Raw genomic sequence first — 23554 nt, 5'->3', positions numbered from 1 at the left:
ACTTTATTGTAGTTCTTTGTGTTACTTTTCTACCCTTTCACTCGCTTTCAGATTATAGTTTGTTTCGTCTCTCATTGTATATTTTACCTGCACTTTATTACATTCATAGTAGCATTTGCGTGGCGTTAGGCTAAGCTACAGTTCCCTCCTATTGTAGGCTTCTTGCTCCTAGCTTATTCAGAACACAAACCAGTTATCTGTTGTGGTATTTAGCCTTTTCTTCCAGCTCCCGTACTTTGTAAGACTTACACCATTCAGTTTTGTGGTCTTATCCCTTGTCTTCCTTAACATGGGGTCTTCAGGTATCTTTGTATTTTTTATTATTGTCATCTTTAATGAGGGTAGTCCTGGTATCTTTACAGATAGCCAGTGTAAGTGTATTAACTGACTGGGAGGGACACGGCCTGCGCTCCAAGTGTAGGATGTGTATACGGAGTGATCTCTTTCTGGTGTGTATTCAGTTCATCCCAATATGTGGAACCACATGTAGATATGTCATATGTTGAATGTTAACATGTACGGGAGAGAGCTGTAGAACTCTGCTAGCTTCATTCTGATTTGACTAGAGGTGAGGTGTTTTTTACGGGAGAATTTCACCACGTAGTGATGTTGCAGTACTTGGCCAGCAGTTTGGGGGAAGTCACTTCAGGGATGGAGATGGTAGCATGAGGAGGGTCTGTAAACAGCAGTAATCAGTCACTGAAAAGCATACAGTGCTAAAAGGTGTGTGAGAGTGCTGAAGTTGTGGACAGACAGGTAAGCTTGTCAATATATAAACCTGGCAAGTTTTGGGATTTCCCACCGGATATTGTGATCTTTCGTTTTAATTATACACATGCCCTCTTGGTGTACTGGTGGGTTAGACAATCAGGCCCACCCCCCCCCCCCCCCCTCCCCCTTTATTCTCCACACCAAATAGAGTTTAGAAGAGCAAAGAAATAACTAGAAGAGGACTTAAACATAGATAAGAGCAGGGTCACAAGCACTACACCAACTGAGCTATCCAGTCAGCTCAAATCCTGTTCTAGCCAAACACTTCTTTGCCCTTTTCAAGTTTGCTTTTATATTTCGCAGTGTTTTACTTTTTCATTCACTTTTAGTTGTATAAACAAATTACACAAGAAAAGTTTTTGTCCTTTCTATGACATGAACAAAACCTTAAAATAGGAGATATCTTCAACAATAATGGGTTTGACCTTCTGAATGTATTATGCACCTTGAAACTATCCATTTTAAATAAATATATGCCATTGATATCTCCGAAACTACAAGAATCCATTCATTCTATAAGTACTTGCATTGAGAATGACACATTCCCTGGGTAACTCTTACAACCCTGGGTAGTATTGTTATCATACACTATACACAGCTTAGTTTGCAGAGTCAAACCGAAGTAATTGCATTTCAAACTGAAAAAAAAAAAACTTGTGTTAGCCTTATCATATTTACCTTCATTAAATTATTGAAATCTTATGAGTATATAGTATAGCACATTCAGTTTCCAACCACCTCCCCCCATCCTATGTTCGACAGATTCTTTTGCTTATTTCTAGCACACAAACTGAATACTGAAAACACAAACTCAAATGATATGGTTAATCAAAAGGTAAACTTTTTAGGCACAAAATTAATTTGATATTTTTTTATTACTCCTTCAGACTAAGATAAATACGTTCCATGACTTCAAGCTGAATTTTTCTATACTATTTCAAGACTTTGAGAAACTATCCTTTTAATAGGTTCATCAATCAAAATGACTGGACCACCTAGTCTAGCACAGTCACATCTAGTCAACTCAAGAGTAACTTCAAAGCCATCTTCAAAGTGTTCACTATTTCCTACCAATAAGCAAACACCAATTTCACTGTTAACTCATTGCCCCTCGATGAGATATTAAACTAATTTCACACACTTGCATGTCAACCACTACTGATTTGGTGGGTTAGAACTTCTATGAAAACAACTTTCAACAAGATTATGTTGAAAGTTGGGAGGAATACTGATGGGTTTATAAGCAAAATGAAAGGGACACTGGGAGAAGTAATAACATGTCAAGCCAAAACTGAGTCTACATATAAGCATCAAAATGAGAGGGACACTGGAAGAAACAATTAACCAGCACCCAGTCTGCCTTCTATGTCATATCCATACTATCACATTCTATGCATATTCATGCTATCACATATTCTATGCATATTCATACTATAACATTAAGAGGAGTGGCTATTAAACATATTTATCTCTCTATCCAGGTATACAACTGTTACAATGTTATCTTTCAGGTCAAAGTTCACTATCCAGGTATACAATTGTTACACTGCTATCTTTCAGGTCAAAGTTCACCACCCAGGTTATACAATGGTTACACTGTTATCTTTCAGGTCAAAGTTCAGTTTTCAAACAGACCTTTACATAAAAAGTTTTTGAGTCACTATAAAACTCCACACCCCATCGCATATGTTACCATTATAACCACTAGCATGAAACATACTTATGTTAACAAAGGGTTACTGTTGGTGTCCTTGTAGCTAAAAGCACATTAACAGCATGAAAAATACAATGTTCTATCCCGTTATTGTACGTGTGTCCTTGTAGCATACATAAGACTTCCAATAGTACTTGGTTAATAACTTGTAACATTTGATCCTATGCCTCGTACCAACTTTCTCAGCATCTAACAATCAATCCAAACGAGAATATACTTTATCCTTTCCAAACTTGAATCCTTAATGTCTCGCTTTCAAAATGGCTTTCAAACATGTGCTGAACCTCTGAAAATGCAATTTAACGATGTTGATACTGGCAGCATTTTATTAATATCATCAACAGTAGGAGTGTTAGCTCATTGGTTAACGCCGGTTCCTTTCAATCATAAGGTCCCCGGTTCGAGTCACTCCAAGATTAATGTATGTCGTCCAGTTACAGAGTTGTTGACAATTAACAATTCATAATCATGGACGTTAAATATGAATCAAAGAGACCGACTTAGGTCAGCTTTCATAAGCCAATGATGGTTCCTGCTTGCAGGAGGATGTAAAATACAACACAATACAACAGAATCTCCTCAATCAGTATAATTCAACTATCCTAGACAACATATACTAGAGTAGGTCAGGCCTTGAGGAGCATAATCAAACTTATCCCAAACAATTAGTCATTTTTACCTTACATAGTTGCCATCACAACCAACAATATAATCCAGCCTGTGGTATTCCCAAATTTAATCTGGAATTATTCTTTTCATTACAAAATATACCAGAGCTGGATAACTTTTCTTTTTAATTGATCTGAAAGGTATTTGTGACATGATCTATCAATACTTTAAAGGGTGTGAAGACTCGCCCAAAAAGAAACGACTAATGCCGGTAATCTGACCTAGTTTCGAATGAGGTGTAACAGAAGTGTTAGACACCACCATCGATCCCAGAAAATACGCACACAGCTTGCTACCTTCGGCAATTAGACACTTGTGTACAGTCAGTACATACAGCTGCGGTCAATACCCATAGCACAGTGTGCAACGATACAGCGATGGACATCTCAGGTCCAGCTAAAGATAACAAGGTATCACGTTTCATTACTGTCTGCATTTTGTAGCGACAAGCAGAAAACATCACATGCAAGCAGAGCGCAGCACGCAGTTTGGGGCGAGTCTTCAATGCCTTTAACACTCTTACCTCACTCTATAAATCATGTCAAGGTGTCTGTGAAATGTCTGTGTGGGAGTGCAGCTCATCCTGGTAGTAGCAAGAAGAATTATTGATTATTATTGATTTGATTGCAGATGATACCACAGCATAAAGCCTGCCATCTTCATAATCACATGACCACTCACATGCAGGGTGAAGAGATGAAGGCTGAGAGTGGATTACATTTTGGCAAACAGTTTTCTTCTTCATACCATGACAATACACAAACTTTTGTCATGACAAGTCTGAGTTTATATGTACAAGAACTGCATTTATCCCTCTCAGAATTGATCCTGTCCTGTATGAAGTTTCCCAGCAGTGGTATTAACTTTGTAAAGAAGTAACACATATTGGATACAGGTATCATCAAAACTTTGTTTGGCCTTTAGTTTTTGGAGATGAGGGTTTGTAGGGGGGGGGGGGGGACCTATTGGTGAAGGGCAGCATGTGCTCCCCTATTGCTATGGTTACAGTATACCCCACACCTAGCTATAACATGGTGTACATAAAGTATCAGTTGGCCGTGACTGTCAACAAATACATGTAGTAAATAACAGGTCTATCATAGTTCACATATATGGATACGTACTTTAGCATATCTCAACTTCATACATGAAGCAGCCAATTTCTTTGGCCAGAGAGAATAAGAGTAATTTTTAATATTAACTACCCATTATTAATGGAAATTCTGGAGAACACAGAAAAAAAATTCAAAAAGTGCACACTGACTTATTAAGACCAGACAACAATTTCATCTACTGAAAATTTGTGAATGCTAATGATCACATTGTACAAAACAGCAAACAAGATTATCTTATGTACAGTTTTGCTGTGCTTCAGAACTAACAATTTTTTATTCATTTTTTCATATTTGACTTTTCACTGCATCAGACCCTGGTCCTTGTACCCCTCATATAGTAGACCAAGCTTACACATGATATTAAAAGATCAATGTGCTATGCTAATGGTTACCTCCATCTCATGGGATAATAGTGGACAGTCTAACATCAGAAGTCAATGGAAGAAATCAATCTTTCTATGGAAAAATTCAAATTCCTTTACAAATAGAGATTGTCCTAATGTATTACTCCACAAATGTTTCTTCAAAGCTCTCGGTAAATTGAAAAGTTGGAAACATTTCCAATCCGCGAACCAATTTGAACAACTACGTCTCCAAGACCATATGCTTGACTTTACTTTTTTTGCTTCTTGTCAAAAAGAAACCTGTAACACTCCCAAACTTGGCAAAGATTTACAAAGCAAATAGTTGATACACCATCCTAACAAATAAGTGAAAAGATAAACCTGTTTCTACCAATTTCCTTTTGATGAACCATTTACCATGTAGTCACGTTACGCTGCGTATGTGTACAAGAAGAATAAACAAGCCAGGAAACGGTGTAACATTTGTACAACTCACCATGAAAATACTAAGATTCCAATTCAAAAGAGTGAAAAGGTTTAAAGATTAATTCCAAAGCAATTTTTCCATCAAATCCCCCCACCCCCCCCCCCAAAAAAATATAATAAATCCTATAATGTCTTTTTTTTTAAATAATTTTTTTGGAAGAAGTATTTCAATTTGATACCGATAATAACAACAAAATCGCACCAAAACAGCTGAATATTGGTATCAAACATAACTCATGTGATCTTACAAAGGCTACGATAGTGAGAGGAAAGTCACCAATATACTTTACATTTGTCAAATATAATTGTTTTCTCTACCAAAGTTCAAAGGAAGAAATCGATAACAAGTACAACAGTCTTCTCCATCCACGAATAAACCTGTTCGTCATCGCCTAGCCGACAGATTTTCTCTCATTGCAAAGCGGCTTTCTGACAACAGCTTTTCCAACAAACATTTTCCCAAACTTTTACCGTAATCGTTCAAATTTCACGATGGAAGAGAAGGTGTTGTATCACGGATGGTGGTAGAGGCAGCTGAAGAATTTTCTCCCGAAAATAATTTGGTTCTCTCTTTCTGGGAGGTTGCTTTCTGACCACTGTCGTCTCCTCTTGTTCTTCCTTGAGCTCATCAAAGAGGCCATCGTCCGATAGGCCCGTGGAGTCGCAGTCGCTGGAATTATCAACGTCAACTTTTCGGTTTTTCTTTCCCTCCTCACCTTCCGACGACGGGGAGGCTCTTGGCTTTTCATTCTCCTCCGATTTACTTTCATTGTTTGATTTATTTCCTGTGTGCTTGACGGTATTTGTTCTCTGTTTTCTGTTCCTTTTACCACTATTACCAGGAACGTCTTTACCCTGGTTCTTCTCTGGACACTTCTGTTCTGGACATTTCTGTTCCTTCTCAACATTACTTTTGGAATACTGTGGTGCATCGTCGCTGGTTTCCTGGTAAGGTACCATTTCACATTCACTGCTCCTATCGTTTTGTCTTTTGCTCACCCTCTGTGACGAGCCATTCTCACAGCTTCTCTTGCCGCTGCGGTTCAGCTGCTCTGCGAGGCAACCAGCCATCTGCTCCCTGGCTTCCTCCACGTCATCTTCACTGTCGTCATATTTAGTTTCTTCTTTTTTTAAGGTATCGTCGTGGTCCATGGTCCGGAGCACACTATCTGCATCTCCTCCCGGTCCAACAGATGACAACATATCCCTGTCTTCCTTCAGATGCCTTCTCCTCGTACCCTCCTCTTCCCCACTCGCCTCTGGTTGCTCCTCTCTGCTGCCGTGCCCCCGTTCTGCACCCCTATTACCCTGGAGCATGTTAATCCCATCCCCGTTTAAGATACCCATTAATACATCCGATTCGTGGAACCTCCTCCTCCCGTTGGCCGTTTCCGACGGTCTTTCCTCTTTTGGCTCCGTGGCGCTGCCATCGTTTTCCCGTGGAGGACGTGGCCCGACGTGGTGTACCCTACCCATTCCCATCCCATCGGTGTCTGATGAGCTTCCATCCTCATCACTGTCGTACTGCTGCATGAGTTCTGAAGCTAGTTCCAGCATGTTATTAACACTCCTTATCATAATACAGTTACCCATCCTATTCGACTGTAGTCCTGAAGGCTGTGGCCTGGTGCGAAGTCGTTTGGGTCTGGGCTTCTCCGGGTGTTCCTTCAGTACAATTTCTCTAATGATTGCTCTTATCCGTAGTCTGCAGATATCTGTCAGTGACTTTGGTTGAGGTTCAGCTGTGAAACAAGGAAAGAAAAACCTGAATCATCATCGAAGCTGAACCCAATACAAATTTCGAATGGTTTTTGTGAAATGAACAAAGTAGCAATGTCATATATGCTTTCGGACCTTATATCATGTAGTATGTTTCATGTTACCATAGCAACACAAAGTCCAACTTGCAGTTTATTACCAAATCGCTCATTGTGAATTCTGATATCAAATAAAGAAATTTGTTACGAATAGTTTGATCAATGGGGCATTGCACTTCTGATAGCAGTATAGGACCATAGAGCTTTGAATTTAATTATTGTTTTCAGCTCCCATCAATTCACTGGATATAATATGACTAGATTTGATTTGTACCGCCCCTTACGTCCGTGCTCTGACAATTAACTAACTCCGAAATTTGATGAATCAATTCTCTTTCCAGAAAACTCGTGACATTTTTGCCCCTTCAATTCACACTTTAGAAAACTTTGCTTCAGCTGTCAAAGATCTAGCTGGAATGAATGCTAGAACTGTTATGGAATATCTAACCAATCTAGTCAAAATCCCTAAAGTAAGTCTAGGGCACACACTATAAGTTTGAACCATCCAGTTTTATGGTTCGTCTGGTTTCGAATACTCACGCAAAGTGACGACATGGTGGTCCTTCTTCTCGGCTTCTGAGGGATCTTTGAGAGTTGCAAACGAAACAGACAGGAGACCACTGGATTCCCACTCGCTCTGACCAGTTCGTTTGATCTGCAAGAGCTTGATGATAACAGACAGAGAGAAATAGTGATCGGTTTGTTGGTATCATCCACCAGGCAGGCAGGCAGGCAATCAACAGGAGATGTACAAAATTACAGTTTTAAGTTTAAGTTTTTTTAGAGCAACTCTTGGCATTAACAGGGGGTTAATGCTTTGGTTACCAGGGAGTCAATAAGACAGGTCATGGTAAATACGGGATTCTCAGTTTTTGTAAAATACTCAAGGAAAAAAAGGAAAACCTGCAAAAGGAGATTGGTGAATTAACTGTCCCTAGGCTCTGGTTCTTATCAATACGAATGAATACCTCAAGAAGGTCTTTCACTTCATAGTCACTTAAAGGAAACCCTCACCTGGTCTTCAAGGGGCATCACTAGGATGCCCCCAACCTTGAGGAGGTTCTTCATGTAGTTCTCATGTTCTGACGGGCATGCTGCCCCACAATAAACTCTGTCGTAAGCATACCCTGAAGGAAGCAGCAAGCAATTCCCTGTCGGGTGAAATATAGATCAAGAAATGTCAGTGACTCGAGTATAACCATACATCCTCTCCATGACAGATTTGACTTGACTGATCATTGACTAAGAGACTGAGAGTGAAGAGAACCCTTCAAATTATATGGGAATTCTGATACTGCATAGATCTTGAAAGAGCAGATTGATCTGGGGACTCAAATCATTTATTTCATCACTGTGACTGCTATATGTGTGTGATAGGTCAAGGTCAGGTCAGGTCAGGTGATACACCCAATAATTAATTTTGCGGTGATTCTCAATTGGTGCTCTAAAATTCCAATCAGGCAAACATGCAAATTTAGATACAAACATTCACATACAGATTACATATTCAAATTGTGAATTAGTAAGCTTATTGCAACAAAAAAATTACAGTGAATAAAAACAAATTATTTGTGACATTCAGAGTTATTTCACAGTTATTTTGAAAGAACCGTTGGTCCAATGTCACATGACCTGGCTCAGACAGGAGCTGGTGTCGATTGTTAGATACAGTAAAATTTCAGAAGGAAATCTTATTTTCACAAAGAGGAGTGAGTTTTCATGTAAATACCGCAAACAAACTTTGGTTCGCAAAATTCAAAATCATCAAAGCTGGGTGATTCTCTCATGAAACTGTTGAGACGATCCTGTGCATATTCGATGACGTCTTCATATATTTCCACGCCATGGTTTGTACCATTGTGACCTGAGCAATTAATGAAGGAGAGAGAGAGACTTTCATTATTTACATATCATGAATGGATTTGGAGGTCAAGGTAAATCAAATGAAGAAGTGAAACAGAAATGGAAAGAAGTTCATCAGATGATGACATAGCACCCTGAGTAATATATGGAACTCGCAGTGGGCTTTCATTAAATGTTAAAACTGTTAAAAGGAAAAGCATTGTACTTCAAAATCTCTAGGGCCTGGCGTTTTGGAAATTGTTACATTCCACAGTGTGTAACATGCAAGAATTCAATTCAGACTAGTGAAAGTCACTTTTTTTATATGTTATATGGAGAGGAATTGGGGGGAGCGGGGGTGGAGTGAAGAGCCTTCAGCAAAATGTTTACAATCATAGTGATCAATTCTCAGTTACCTTACAGACTTAAGAGTGCTTCATTTGAGGAAGAAGACACCCTTATTATAGGATACCAAAGTAAAGTAGATCACAGCTTAACATTTTAGCAGGTTAACATTTCATAACACAAAATTTTGTTTTGGCAAATCATCAAAACATTCAGTAGCACACAATTAGACAGTTTGATATCTCAGTGAGAGAAATCTATCACAAAGCAAAGCTTTGTGTAAATTTGAATGTGGGTGTTCATTATTTTGACATTCTAACATACAATATACGGATCTGTTTGTTCTTACATGTATAGAGTGGCTGAGTTAAGAATCTCTACTCAGGCTGTACAGAGAACTTGGTGCTTCCAACCGTTTGTGTCAGCCTCAATGTTTAGAAGGATAAACAATTTTGTCAAAGTAATGTTGAAAGAGGAATAGTGCTAATATTGTGAGAAGACAGGTAAGTGGGAATTAGGCAACTCAAATTTTCTGTGCGTTACTTCAAACCACGATATTTATTGGCTGAACCTGAGGTGGTTTGAAACAAAGTCCACACACCAGCCAAAGGTCAAATAGATCATGATATTAACATATTATCTTTGATTTTGTTTTTCTACAGTTTGTTCTTTCTTACCGAGAATCAGACCAGCTAGAGTGCTGAGGTACCCTGTGCCACTACCAAGGTTTAGAAATGACATTCCTGGCTCAAACTGTATAGCCTCCATGACCTCGGAGTAAATGCAAGGTGCAGAGAGATGAATGTTACCGTTCTTCCAGGCTAGATCCTTGTAGGCACTGTCTTTGTCATCTGTATTGCGAGAAGAAAAGTAACCAAATGTCTCAAGAGTAAAATTGCAAAACTTATTAGTTTGTACATGTCAGCAAGCGACATCACAATACCTACTGTAGCTGTCTCACGTATCTAGTAAGTTGAAAATTCCAAAATCTCAACAATGAAGTCCATGTAATGATCAACTTTGCCGTAAATGATTACACATCAATCCTGTAATGACAATGACTTTCTTGTCAAAGTCCCAAGAAAATCTAATTAAATACAAACAAATATGCTCTCTATCTACGTTCAGATCGCATATACAATTTACAGAGAACTGGACAAAAAGACACCAGAAAAGAACATTGCACGAACTTTCAGTGAAAGCAAGTATTTCAGTGGAATAGAAATTTTGCTGACAAGACGCAATTGCCTTGGCAAACAAGGCTACGTAGAGAGCAATATCACACTCTTTACATTTTACACTCACTTGTGATACATACCAAATAGTATTAATATGAAAATAGGATGCACGGTCAATTACCATGAATATTAAAACAGGTGACATATCGATCAATGCAAACTGAATATTAATATCGGTCAATACAAACTGCATATTCATTACATCAGGAAATGATTACCATCTGTAGGAAGGAAATATGTATGTATGCAGCCAATCGGCTATGATTGGTGGATTTCAGCTGGGATTATAAACAAATGAATAGTTCATCCTTGGAACCACCTAGTTGGAGACATCTTCGTTTGAAAATATTCTTGCTTGTGAAAGATGTTTGCTGTGTCAATGTGCTTTCTCTTGTTCAAATATGGGAATGCATTTTACATCTGATAAATCCAATTTAATTTATAATTCCTTACTGTGATAATAGTAAGGGAGTTGGAACAAGAGATATGATATTTGGCAGGTTCTCAAGGTATGCAAATTTACAGTACAACAGAGTTGGGCTACACAGGCATACTGTATGCACATACATGTACATGTCTTTCTTTGGTGGTCTATCTCTAGAACACACACATAGAGAGTTTAGAAACATGAATTGAAGTTTCAGCATAACCGTTCCATTATGAAATGTCTTTAGTCATCAGCGTTAGTAATAGGACAGCTACTGGACATAACACCACATACACAGAAAAAGAAGACATCATGTCCTGATATACATCAAACAGTTTTATCTATGTACGCATTGTTTAGGCTAGAATACATGATTGTTGATAACAGGGGCACGTTCTATTTCGATATTGAAACACCTACTGTAACTGTACATATCTGTGTATAGTATGTCAAGTTTGGAAGCTTAGAAAGAAAGCATGTGAGACAATAAATCGCTCATTGTTGATTTCAATGTGTCAAATTTCTTATTTAACCAAATGGCAGACCGCTGTACTGTATATATGCATAAATAAGGGTGGTTTTTTTACACAGATTTGGATAAGACATATTAAACATGCTATGCAAATTATGTGACATGTAGGTCATCAGCATTTATATGCACTCTAGAATATATGCTATAAATTCAAGATATGGTCATAAATGGTCACTCATTCTCTTGCAACGTCATGAAATGCTACCACCCTCAAAATAGTTCCCCCTTTAATAGTCAATCATCTGATCTATAATATTATTAACATACTAAAATATACTGTGAAATTGTGAATTGTCACAATTATGTATATTGTGTGTGAATATAGACAGCTGTTTGCTCAGCACAACTTTTGATTTCCACACCTGGAGTTTTTGGTTTAAGTCATAATGATACGGTCTCGGAGAAATAGCTACAGGCATATATTATCTACATAATTCCAGGAGAGCAAAACAGAGCAAGGCAGAAAAGCTTCTGAGTATGATGTGGAAACCACTTGCTATATTTCAGTCGAATGAAGCAAATCATTCAACAAATGCAGAAAATTCCCAGACTTGTTTTTTTTTTTAATGTTCCTGCTGAACTTAAGACATTTTTAGTACTGTGGTTACTATTATTATTAACTGAGTTTCTCATTTGGTTTTTCATATTTTTTATCATTGTTGTTATTATTATTATTATTTTTATCATCATCATATTTGTGGTATTTTCTGTTATTGTTGTTGTCATTGTGGAGCAGTGTAGTTGTTGTCGTTGCAGCCATCGTTATTTCAAAAGCAAGCCAATAATTCTTCAAATTCATTCCCTGCATATGCAAATATCACTTGGAACTCTATGTATACCGAACACTTGGTTCCTTAAAAATTAATCTAAAGATGACTTTCACATAAATTGATTAATAATTATTATCTAAGTGTGAAACAGTCACGAAACAGCTAGAACTATAGTGGCAAACCTCCCAGTGGTTATTTTAATTGTGCCTGTTAGGAAAGCTGAATTTTCTTGAGTCAGCTTTACGTATTGATATTGGTGATTAAATTTTAACAGGATTCAGTACACAACTTTTCATAGCAATTGCAATTAACCAGCTTTATTAGCTTAGCTGTCGACCTGTTGCTCTTAGGACTACACTTTTTCACCTCTGCTGACCTTTGACCCCAACTAACACATGTAGGAACCGTGTATTCATAATTCTTATAACGCTACATGTCCAATATGGCATCGGTCAATTACACTGCCCCCTTCTTGGCGATAGCAGATGACCTCTGACCTCCACCAAAACTGTGTATGTTGCATTGAGTAAGATAAACCTATGATGGACCATGGAGCTATTACCGAATAGCTCCATGGATGGACATACAACCTTCCTCTAAGATTTTCACATTTTTGACCTCTGATGACTTCAACGACCTAAAGACCACCCAACACAAACCTTGCACTAATTAGGAGCATGCCACAAGCCAACTAAAGCAATATGATAACTGTCACCAATCCTCTTCTTGAGATATATTGTGTTTGCAAGGTAAATATTAAAAACATCACAAGTACATGTACATGTGTGCAAAAATTCACGCCTCTATGTGCATGGGTGGGGGGGAGGGGCCTCTTTGTTCTTATTGCTTGCCTCGTTAAAAAAATTAATTTGATTTAGTTGTCCTTCACAGTGACAGAGCAATCTGGTTGACCAAAAAGGAAAAAAATTCTTGATTAAATTGTTTTGGGGGTATTTTCTGATTTATCCTTACTGCAAATAAAATTTGAGGCCAAGAATACAAGAAAATATTAATTCACCTTATAACATGTCACTAAATGAGGCACTAATGACATTATGTCACTCTCTTTGGCATGATAACGAAAATACTCTAAAATTCTAAGATTCCTACAGCTGTCTTTGGTTTCTGATTCACATGACGATCTGCCGAATCTTGTAGGAGCCTTGCTCAGTAGATATAAGTACAGTAATAGTATACATGCCTCTGGATGCCAAAATAAAAGACTTCCAACTGTTCATGTGCATTTCATTATATTCATAGGCATATGAGGCGGGGGCCTGGGGTGGCTGCAGCCCCCCAACCAAAAAAGTTTGTGAAAATTCGGGCAATATGCTGAGAATTTTTCGGGCAGCTACTGAAAGAATAATAATTTGCAATGTGTTTTTCAATGGTTAAACTTATATTATTATTATTATTATTGTAACGACTTCCACCAATATGGAAGGGTAATAACATGAGAAATTATTGTATGTTATTGGCATGTGATGTTATAACCGATGAGTGCTTATGATATGCACATTAACATATTGAACGCGCGCGAAGCGAGCGAAAAAGTTTGGTTATATTTTTCGGGCAAGTCGTTACAGCCCCCCAAATCAAATTAGGCTACTACGTCTATGATTATATTGAGTACATTTAATGAAGAATTTTGAAAGAGCAATTTAGATCTGTTTGACTTGAAACCCATTTTAGCCAAAGGGTTCTTTCCTCTTCAAACTCCTCATAGTTTGCTAGGGAATCACAATACTATATGCATGGCATTGTATCTGTTCGCTATTTATAATGAAACCCCAAACAGTGCAGTAAACACATCTATACAACATCTGAACGTGCTGAATCGTCTAAGTTAAAGTACTATGGACACCTACTGTAGCCAATTTGCCCATAAAGTACATGTGCTGTGTGTGATAACCTCATTCAAAATCTGTTGAAATGTTTCAAAAAAAGCTCTTTTCATTTCCAAGATATACACGCACATTTGAAGTTTTGATCAATCTGGGGGAAACTAATTAAATATGTGCAAACTATGATGTGGAGTGTTGCACTCATCAAAATTTCTTATTTTAGCCCTTAGTTAAATAGTTAATCACTAATTACAAGCCCACATACATCATTTGAAGAATGTGATGTTTCTCTCTTCAAAGAAGACAATAACATATTTTCAAAAAATTGCCTTAGGCCACGAACACTTCTTCAGGGTCCTTGAAACGAAGGTTGTGAAAACAAAGGAATAAAATAACAGAAAATTAGGCAGTCACTCCCTTTATATCATCAATGTGCATAATTAGCTAATGTTTATTCATAAATAAAACTAGAATTACGGAAAGGCTTGTAAACTGGTCAATCTTTGATGGATTTTGATGGGAGTTGCAGCTATTTTCATGATTTTTAATGCCTATTAGAGTGATGAAGACAATGTTGTTCAAACTGTAGACATTGAGGTTCGGTCGGCAAGTTGTCCAAACCTGAGAATTAAAGATTGCAACTGATAATAATGAAGGTAACTGGGGCAAGGAATTTGTGACTTAACTTCAATTTCATAACTTCAAAACGTTTAAAAGAAAAGGCAAATAACTTCATATATTATTCCCGATTTTACTTCACTATTTGAAATGAAATTCAATGAGTCATTACAGTCAAGCTTAAGAGTCATAGTTTGATGTGACTTCATTATTGAACAATTATTTTCTAGTTTTTCTTTGTCTTACAATCTTTAAATTTTGACTGATCTCAAGTCATGAATCTTGCCTCTCTCCCAATTTTCAATACATGTGTTTAAATTAAATCTTACAATACAGAACTTTAAGAATATGTCATCCCAGATGAAATTTCTAACCTTAAAGGGCAAGAAAACCCTTCCCCATATGAGAAAATAATTAGACTTGATTTCTATTTGAGAGCCTCTATTTTTAACCCTCTGATCGAAACTCAACGTCAGAGTTTTCCGTAATCTTCACAAGTGTCGCAGGGTTCAAGAGCTCTCTCTCTCTCGAGAAATCTCTAGTGCAGGACTACAGAGTGACTTGCGTAAAGACATAGAATACAAACATGTACAAGTACATTCTATGACTCTGATTAAAAAATCCCAAGACATCCAACAAGGCGAATCTTCTATTTAATCTCGATGATGGTGGATTTCCTTGAAAGTAAAGACTGTTGACAAATTATATCCCTGTACATATTAAGGAAGTCATATACGTACAGAAGTTTCCCTTCACTCTAATGGTGAGGCCTACAACGGTGATCTTGGCTTCTCTACTGGTTGAGGCGTGTAGCGGCAAAGTCTGTTTCATGTGTCTGTCTTGCCTGAAGGAGCGGAATTACAATACCAAGACAAACTTCCAGGCATTTTCAGAACTAGGTACAATTTAATTAATGAAAAGGCACATAGTTTTTAGTTTGGCGTGCAGGCATGTACTGTACGCATGTACAGTAGACTGTGTGTGTTATTGTGCAGCCTTAGCTATGTCACTGTACATGTACATTACAGTGAAATTACATTAGCCCGTTGTCTGTCAAGTGTCAAGCTGTTACTAAATACCTGGATAGTGAAAACTTTGCTCCACTTAAAAAATCTTGAATTGTTTGTGGTATTTATTTTAATTAAAAAGGACCCAGTGTTTAACATCCACATCTACTGTACCTGAATAAATTCTAATGCAGACGACAGTCATAAAGTACTGTATGCTTGACCTTATATACATATTATACATCTGTCTATTGTTTGTGTATTATTGTGTGTATAGTATGTACTATTATAATTATAAACATTATGTATACATACAACTATATACAATATTATTGAATATATGCTCTCAATGTGAACAATGGGTTTTAACATTTATAAGTTATGCACATATCTTGCTTTTGTCTACCTCTTATTATCTTTATAATCTTAATGGAAATGGTATATTAAGCTATTTCTTTGCTTTTTCATCTCCTTTCTTATCATTAATATTTTTATTATTACTTTTTTCTTTGGAATAATCAATAGTTGCAAAAGAGTTCAGAGAAGGTGACTTCCAATTATTAACTGTACATATGTGGCACAGAAATGTCAAGGCCCAATTTGCACAAATGGATCAATGTTTTGTCAGAGCAAACTGTGTTCACATGGGAATGCGAGCTCTTCCTAAGATCACACACAACCTCATAAGCTCACAAACAGAGAGTGTAATTAATCAAACTTTGTTGTGCTCTTGATAACCAGCATGCAAGTGCAAATGGGGTAAGGGGGGGGGGGGGGGAGACTACAGGACTTTTTTACAAATTATGTAAATGCCACAGGTGTAAATGCCCATGCATAAAATCTTACCAGCAAATTATCATTGACAAATTTGTAATGCTTTGCTTAACTAGATATCATAAAATTTTATTTTCCAAATTTATTTTTCGGAAAAATTTCCATGTGATATGTCCGTTCCATAAACATGAAAATTTACCCTATTCTGACGATCAAACAATTTTGATATTTATACATATACAGTATGTAATATTTTTCTCCCTCTGGGAATTAATGAGTGGGTGCGCTTGAATGACTTGTTAAGTCAGCTTGAACTCTTGTTGAAAAAATTATGTCACATCAGTAACTCTCCGCTGTTTCCATACACATTCATCAAATTACACCATAGTTCTATAAATTAAATATCTTTGCAATAAAACATATGCTGCCATAGTTATTAAGAAAACAGATTTTCAAAATGACATTTAAAGATTACAATTATCAACTTTTCCTGACCTGGATATTGCTCTGAAGGTCATCAGTATTGTCCCCTGGAGGATAAATAATAGAAGAGCAACACTTGGCTGGCTGGCTCTCCACCCTCAAACATGGATGCTATGTCAGTCAAATTTGGCTTTCCCAATAATGATGACCTCTATTAAAGGCATTGAAGACTCACCCCAATCCGTGTGCCGCGCTCTGAAAAGCGTAACTTTCCGTTGCTTGCAAGTGAAGTTTTCTGCTTGTCACTACAAAGTGCAGACAGTAATGAAACGTGATACCTTGTTATCTTAAAAGCTGGACCTGAGATGTCCATCGCTGTAACGTTTGCACACTGTGCTGTGGGTATTGACCGCAGCTGTGTGTACTGACTGTACACAAGTGTCTAATTACCGAAGGTAGCAAGCTGTGTGCACATTTTCTGTGATCGATGGTGGTGTCTAACACTTCTGTTACACCTCATTCGAAACTAGGTCAGATTACCGGCATTAGACGTTTCTTTTTGCGCGAGTCTTCACTTCCTTTAAACTTGTCAGGATCACAGATCTAGGCTAGCTTTGTGGCATACAATTCATCAAGTTTTCCGTATAGGCTTTAAGCAAGAAATTATTGTCATAATAGACACAGTAAGTGTACAAAGAATTGCATGTTTATGGCTCTAGACATAATGTTTAAGTACCTTTAGTTTCCTTTGAATAGCAATTTTTGTCAATAAAATCCTACCAGGCTAATATTGACACTGTACACATCAGGAAGTCTGTATGTAAACAGGATATATGTAACAACTGTTTCACAACTTGATGTACTATATATACATGTAGTCTACATTTAACTCCATTAGATTTCTGTGAAAGTTAAGAGAAACAACAGACAGGCAAGGCCAAGTTATGAGATTATATCTAGATAATGACACCACTCTCTCCAGACTATAGAAACATAAAAGCCAATGTACATTATGCACATATACTGGATTGCATGATAGGTTCAATAAGTCTACAAAAATGTTCACTAACACTGTTTCAATTCTGAAACACATGAAATGTCAGTTAGCCAACAGTACTGCTGTGCTTGTCTCGGGAAGGGTGGGAGAGGGCAGGGTGGGGGAGGGCAGGGGGAGAACCTCACAAACAGGCAGTAATCACGACCAAAGTATAATATGTGGATATAGGTCTGTTATATTGCACCAAAATGACACATGTACTAGAGTGCTCACCAAAGAAGCATGTATCTTAACTGTTATACAATGTCACAGCATTGCTCACAATATTGTCACAGCATACCCCCAAAATGACACATGTACTAGAGCATCAAAGTTGCACACATCTTAACTATATAATACAATGTCACAGCATTGCATGCATACATCCCTACAGCCAAAAATAGAATTTAAATGAAGATTATAGCTAACTGATCTGTTACTGGCTGAGGCTATACTTTTGTCTGTCTTAATACTTAACGCTAATTACTTAATGATTGAAGTGCATTATTCACATTGTGGGTTTTATAAGGCTTACTTCATGGCATTGTCACACCGTGTTGTTGGTTTCACTTAAATTTGCTCATTACGAATCTATAGGTAAATAGTGCAGACACTGACCACATCAAACAAAGTTACGATTTGTTTGTCACAAAGGTAATAATTTTTGAATTAGTCAGGAGAGCTTAATTAATCTTGTATGCTCAGCCAGAGAGACAGCAGTAAAGCCAAATTTTTAAATTTTGAGTACAGTAACACCAGCTCGGTTGTAAAGACAGATAGTACTCGCACAGACCAAATTTGACTTTTGGGATACCATGTGACCTATGACCTTTAAACTAGGTACAAATTTTATAACCAATCACAAAATGTATCACAAAAACTATGAAAGCATAATGTATTTTTAGCTGTTTCACATATAATCCTGCCCTAGGATTAACTGAAATTTGAATATATACCAATTAGCAAATAATCAATTCTGTTATCCACCCGGCTCTATCACCCAATATCATTTCCACTGACAAATGACAGAAAAATAACAGATGGGTTGAAATATTATTATGAAATACATATTTTTACCTACCCCACAGCAGGATGTAATATATCACGGATCCCGCCATGTAAATCATCCTTATCCTTACCTTCCAAGTAATAATGCATTCGATCAACTGCTCGTAAGACTCTCTCCACTTTCTCCGTCTTGATGTAGTCGGCTTCCTTCAAATTGTCCACGAGATGGTCATTATCCTCACCGCGGCTAACAGCACCACCCATCTTGATAGATCAAGTCACTGTGAAGCTAATTAATGTGTAGATTATAACAATAAATAATAGAACACTGGAAATAAAATCACATGCCTAATTAGTTTACATAGTAACACAAGGAGGGACCTTAGAGGGTACAGTACTTAGTTTTCTGCAATTGAATGACATCATTTTGCACATTTGATACAACACAAAACTTTGTAATATTTTCTAGTTTTTCAACATTGGTGTATGACACGTTTAAATTTATGTTTCCTCAAAGAGGTGGAAGATCAAAGCTGTTTAACTACTTGATAAAAATAGCACATTAAGCTTGCAAAATAAGTTCCTTGACACTTACAAGATGTACATCACCCACCGGGTAATGTCTGCATAGCTGAAACTTCCAGTAGATGGCAATTTAGTCATTCACATGTCATAGAGTTCACAGGTAGTGCAGTACCTACGCTGTACAAACTTGCCAAAACACCCGTATTTTTCTATCCCAATCCAGACATTTCCTTAAACCTGGCTGTCTACTCAGTAAAGTTAGTTTTCAACCTAGTCTCAACAAATATGCTTGCTCGTGTGAGCGAGTGGCAGGTACAACTTGGCTTGGGAAATGCATGAAGACAAAGTTGTGACTTTAGGGCTAGTCAAACCTCTATTTATCAGGACTTAACTATACTAGCGTACACAATATATATTATCAAACTTGTGTATTGTGGCAAACATTTCCCTAGGATATCACAGTGTTTGTTTACAATCATCAATGTAACCTGACAATGAATGCAACTTAAGACTGCTCACGATTAAGAGACTACATATATTTGAAAGACTTAGAACCTCTTGATAAATGACAGCAACAGCCTTGCCGATGTTGTTTCAGACGAAATAGGTGAAATCGTCATGGTAATGGCTCTGTCATATATGCATAATTTACTCCGTTTCTCACTTCCTAAAACAAAAGAGACACAGACTCTACCATCGTTAATAATCTCTGTTAGAGAGACAATTATCAACTTCCCCACACAGTGAAGGAAAATCTTTCTCCATTTAACAGAAATTAACAGATTTATTCATCCTTCCACACACAACACTGAAGACTTGAACAAGTCTAAATATGATATCATGGGAGCCACATGTGCTTCAAATGTCTTATGTTTTCCCTTCATTTATTGCAATGTTTATTTTCTGTAATGGATATGGGATTTGCAAATTTATGCTGAATCTATTTATATTGAAGCTCTTAACATCACCTTATGATGGAAACGGGTTAGAATTTCAAACCTGTTCGCACTTTACCTTGAAAATATGAAGAGAAAAACAAGGAGAAACTAAAAGGTTCCCTGATCTTATAGTGGCTATTCTATGACATGGATTTACAAAATGAGAGCCTCCAGACATGACTTTAAAGCTAGGATATATCTCTCCCAACAGAACAGGATATTTTTTAGCTGTTTTGGTGAGTTGTTCATCACAAGGACCAAGATATTGAGAGTTCCATGAAATACTACCATGACAATGGTGTAAGAATTACTAATTAGGTTCTTATTTTGCAAATCATTCTCAATTTCATGACAACATTATCGATTAAGATCTGACCTATGAATGTGTTTTCCTGTACTCCATATCTTTGCACAAAATGTCATGTTGAAACCCAGAGCTTATTACTGGCCACTCTCCAACTAAGAAGAAAGGTTTTCAGGGATTGAATTCTGCTAGCCTTAAACAACCATTGACTTGAAGCAAATTAGAAGTCTCGACTTGAAAACGAAAGTTATCTAGCTATGTCCAGTGCTCACATTTTGCTCTATGCTGACCTCAAATGACCTTCGACCTCCACCACAAACAATTGGGTTCGCTGAAATAATTACAGGAAATCCACATGCCAAATACAAGAACTGCCACTGGCAACCTTGCTTGAGATATCATGTTTACAATATTTTCACACTTCTCCCTTTGTTGACCTCAAATGACCTTTGACATTCATGTAAAACACTACATCTACTCACCAACAGCAAGTGTCACACTACGTTTGAACTTTCTGCAACTTCTACGTCTTAAAATATTGTGTGAAAAATGTTTCCAGACTTTGACCTCAAATGACCTTTGATTAATACCAACAACAATCCCAATAGGGATTGGGTGTCAAATTACTCTCGAGCTGGTGAGCAGAGCGGTTTCGTAGGACCTACTCGCAAACAGTGTGCTTGATAATACTAACTGTGTTGTGTAACATTAGACAATAGGCCTAAGTTGATTGGCTCACAGGTTGATAGTAAGAGTATCTTTTAAAGGAAGCAAGTAAAAATGTTGAGTGTAATGTATTTCGTGTTCGCCAGCCGCCCCATGCTACTCGCCATTGGCAAAGTTGGCGACCTTATTTGTTGGGGCCTGATTGTCACGGAGAATTTTAAATGACAATTAGTTTCATTTTATCTTTTTTTGGTCTTGTGGCCATGTAGGTGACATATCATGGGATGAATTGACTGGAAAATTTTTACAGGAGTAAACTGTTAGTTATTCAAGAACTTTCAGTTATATTGGATTGCTAGAATACCCATCAATGAAATTAGTCCAACTGCGGTTCCTTCAATAATTGGGTCAATGAAGAGATGGCACAATCAGTAATTATTATCTCAACCTCCACAATGTTCAGATTCCTAATGAAGTTTTATTTTCTTTAACAGTATGTGGCTGTGGAACAAAGGCTTAGTTTGTCTTGGATGACTATAAATGTGAGGATGATTCTTGAATAAAGGGCTCAAAAGACACATTCGAAGTATTTCTGAAGATTAATTAATGTATGAAATAGCAGGGTCAAGCAAAACTAAAAGTTGCAACAGTGGTGCCTAAGACACAACCAGTTATATGCATATCATGCTTTCCAAAAAAAAGTCAGAAATGGCATCAACTAAATTTAGCACAGTGGACTATAGTGCTCTTAAAGGCATTAAAGACTCGCCCCAAACCGCGTGCGGCCATCTGAAACAGTTAACTTTCCGTTGCTTGCAAGTCACGCTTTGTTCGTGTTGCTACAAAATGCAGATCTAGAGTAATGTAACGTGATACCTTGTTATCTTTAGCTGGACCTGAGATGTCCATGGCCCTATTGTTTGTACACCGTGCTGTGGGTATTGACCGGAGCTGTATGTACTGACTGTACACTAATATCTAATTACCGATGGTGGCAAGCTGTGTGTGTATTTTCTGGGATCGATGGTGGTGTCTAACACTTCTGTTACACCTCATTCAAAACTAGGTCAGATTACCGGCATAAGACGTTTCCTTTTGCGCGAGTCTTCACACCCTTTAATAAGCGTCTCTAATAACGACACAGTGCAGTTTTGAAAGAAATGCACAGCCACAAGAAAGCACCTATTTATCCATCAAAGTAAGCTCTTGTACAGATGGAATGTCGACTTGCTAAGAAACAGACATTAACTTGGCTTTTGTAACTTAAGCTGAAATGCATTTAATAACAAGGTCAAACATTACTGAAATTGTCAATTGACTGAATGTGCTTGGTTTGGAATCGAAAAGATTTTAGTGGGACTTATCCTCAATGTGGTTGTTCTATTGCTCTTATTCTGTAAACAACACAGCTTTCCATCGCCTTGAGAAAATTGCCTGTCAGTTCTGCAGTATATCTGATGTACAATCTGTATTAGTCCGCATACATTATTACACTGTAAACTATCCTAACTGACTCCAACAGTGTCAATGCCATTGGCCTAATCTCTGTGTTTGGACTCATGTCAGCTTGCGAAAATCAACGAAAGCAGTCTCAGTTAGGCTTATTCCATTTAATTTGAAACATTTCATTAAAGAGCATATTCTAAGCTTACCTGAAGCTGCAGATGGATAACAAGCAAACTAGCAACGGACCTATCGCACTTGGAATATCCTGTTTTGGCAAAGAATTGTTATTACGACAAAACAATCTCAGATAGCCGACCAAAAAATGACGTCATTCATAACAAAACTTTGCACCCTGGGAAAAATATCTGAATATTCACTAATCAGCTGATTAAATATGTTTCAATCTTTACATCTTAGCCTTAATTAGGTCATAGTTTTCGTTTCTCTATACTTACAAATTGATATGGAACTCCGCTATATGCTTTTGCTCCGAGTAATAAACCAAAGAGGAAAGATCAACGAAGATTTGATTGCTTTCATAAGTGTACCATTTACATGCTTAGTTCAATCATACAGCCAACGCTCGTGTTAGAGCAACAAAGGAATAAACACGGTACACCTGTACAAGATAGTTCAACACAGAACTTTTTACCAAGTGAGAAAAGGGGTATACCGAGATTGTTACACCGAAAGTAGAAAAGCATCTTCTTTCATACTAGTCTGTCAGACTTTAATGTCTATCAAGTTTCTTGCATACATTTGCGTCGAGCGAATTTTAGTCGGTGGCGCATCACTGCTTCATAGCACGGCATACTACAGGTACAGCAAAATCTGTAGTGGCTTAGCGCCACCGATACAGATTGTAAACTTTTCCTAGCAACCAACTGCTCTATAT

At 37.4% G+C, this 23554-nt stretch overlaps 1 protein-coding gene across 1 annotated transcript; it reads right to left on the bottom strand.

Moving 5' to 3' along the window:
* Positions 1-1185: 1185 nt before the first annotated feature.
* Positions 1186-23022, bottom strand: LOC139973486 (uncharacterized). Its single transcript, XM_071980215.1, has 7 exons — positions 22866-23022; positions 18912-19069; positions 9781-9954; positions 8646-8780; positions 7931-8067; positions 7457-7580; positions 1186-6841 (listed from the first exon to the last, which is right to left on the bottom strand). The coding sequence occupies exons 2-7, from the start codon at positions 19042-19044 to the stop codon at positions 5580-5582; spliced, it is 1965 nt and encodes a 654-aa protein (XP_071836316.1). The 5' UTR covers positions 19045-19069; positions 22866-23022; the 3' UTR covers positions 1186-5579.
* Positions 23023-23554: the final 532 nt, after the last annotated feature.

This window comes from Apostichopus japonicus, chromosome 9 (assembly GCF_037975245.1).
Source record: "Apostichopus japonicus isolate 1M-3 chromosome 9, ASM3797524v1, whole genome shotgun sequence".
NCBI lineage: Eukaryota > Metazoa > Echinodermata > Holothuroidea > Aspidochirotida > Stichopodidae > Apostichopus > Apostichopus japonicus.
The sequence above is the reverse complement of the archived record's forward strand: the minus strand, read 5'-3'. Positions and strand labels throughout refer to the sequence as shown.

What these genes read in the sequence shown, in the direction of transcription:
- LOC139973486 (XM_071980215.1), bottom strand. Translation starts at nt 19,044, where the DNA reads ATGGGTGGTGCTGTTAGCCGCGGTGAGGATAATGACCATCTCGTGGAC. An exon ending in CGAACCAAAGTTTGTTTGCG is followed by an intron (nt 8,068 to 8,645) that starts GTATTTACATGA and finishes TTCACCCGACAG; the next exon opens with GGAATTGCTTGCTGCTTCCT. An exon ending in CCACCATGTCGTCACTTTGC is followed by an intron (nt 6,842 to 7,456) that starts GTGAGTATTCGA and finishes CTTGTTTCACAG; the next exon opens with CTGAACCTCAACCAAAGTCA.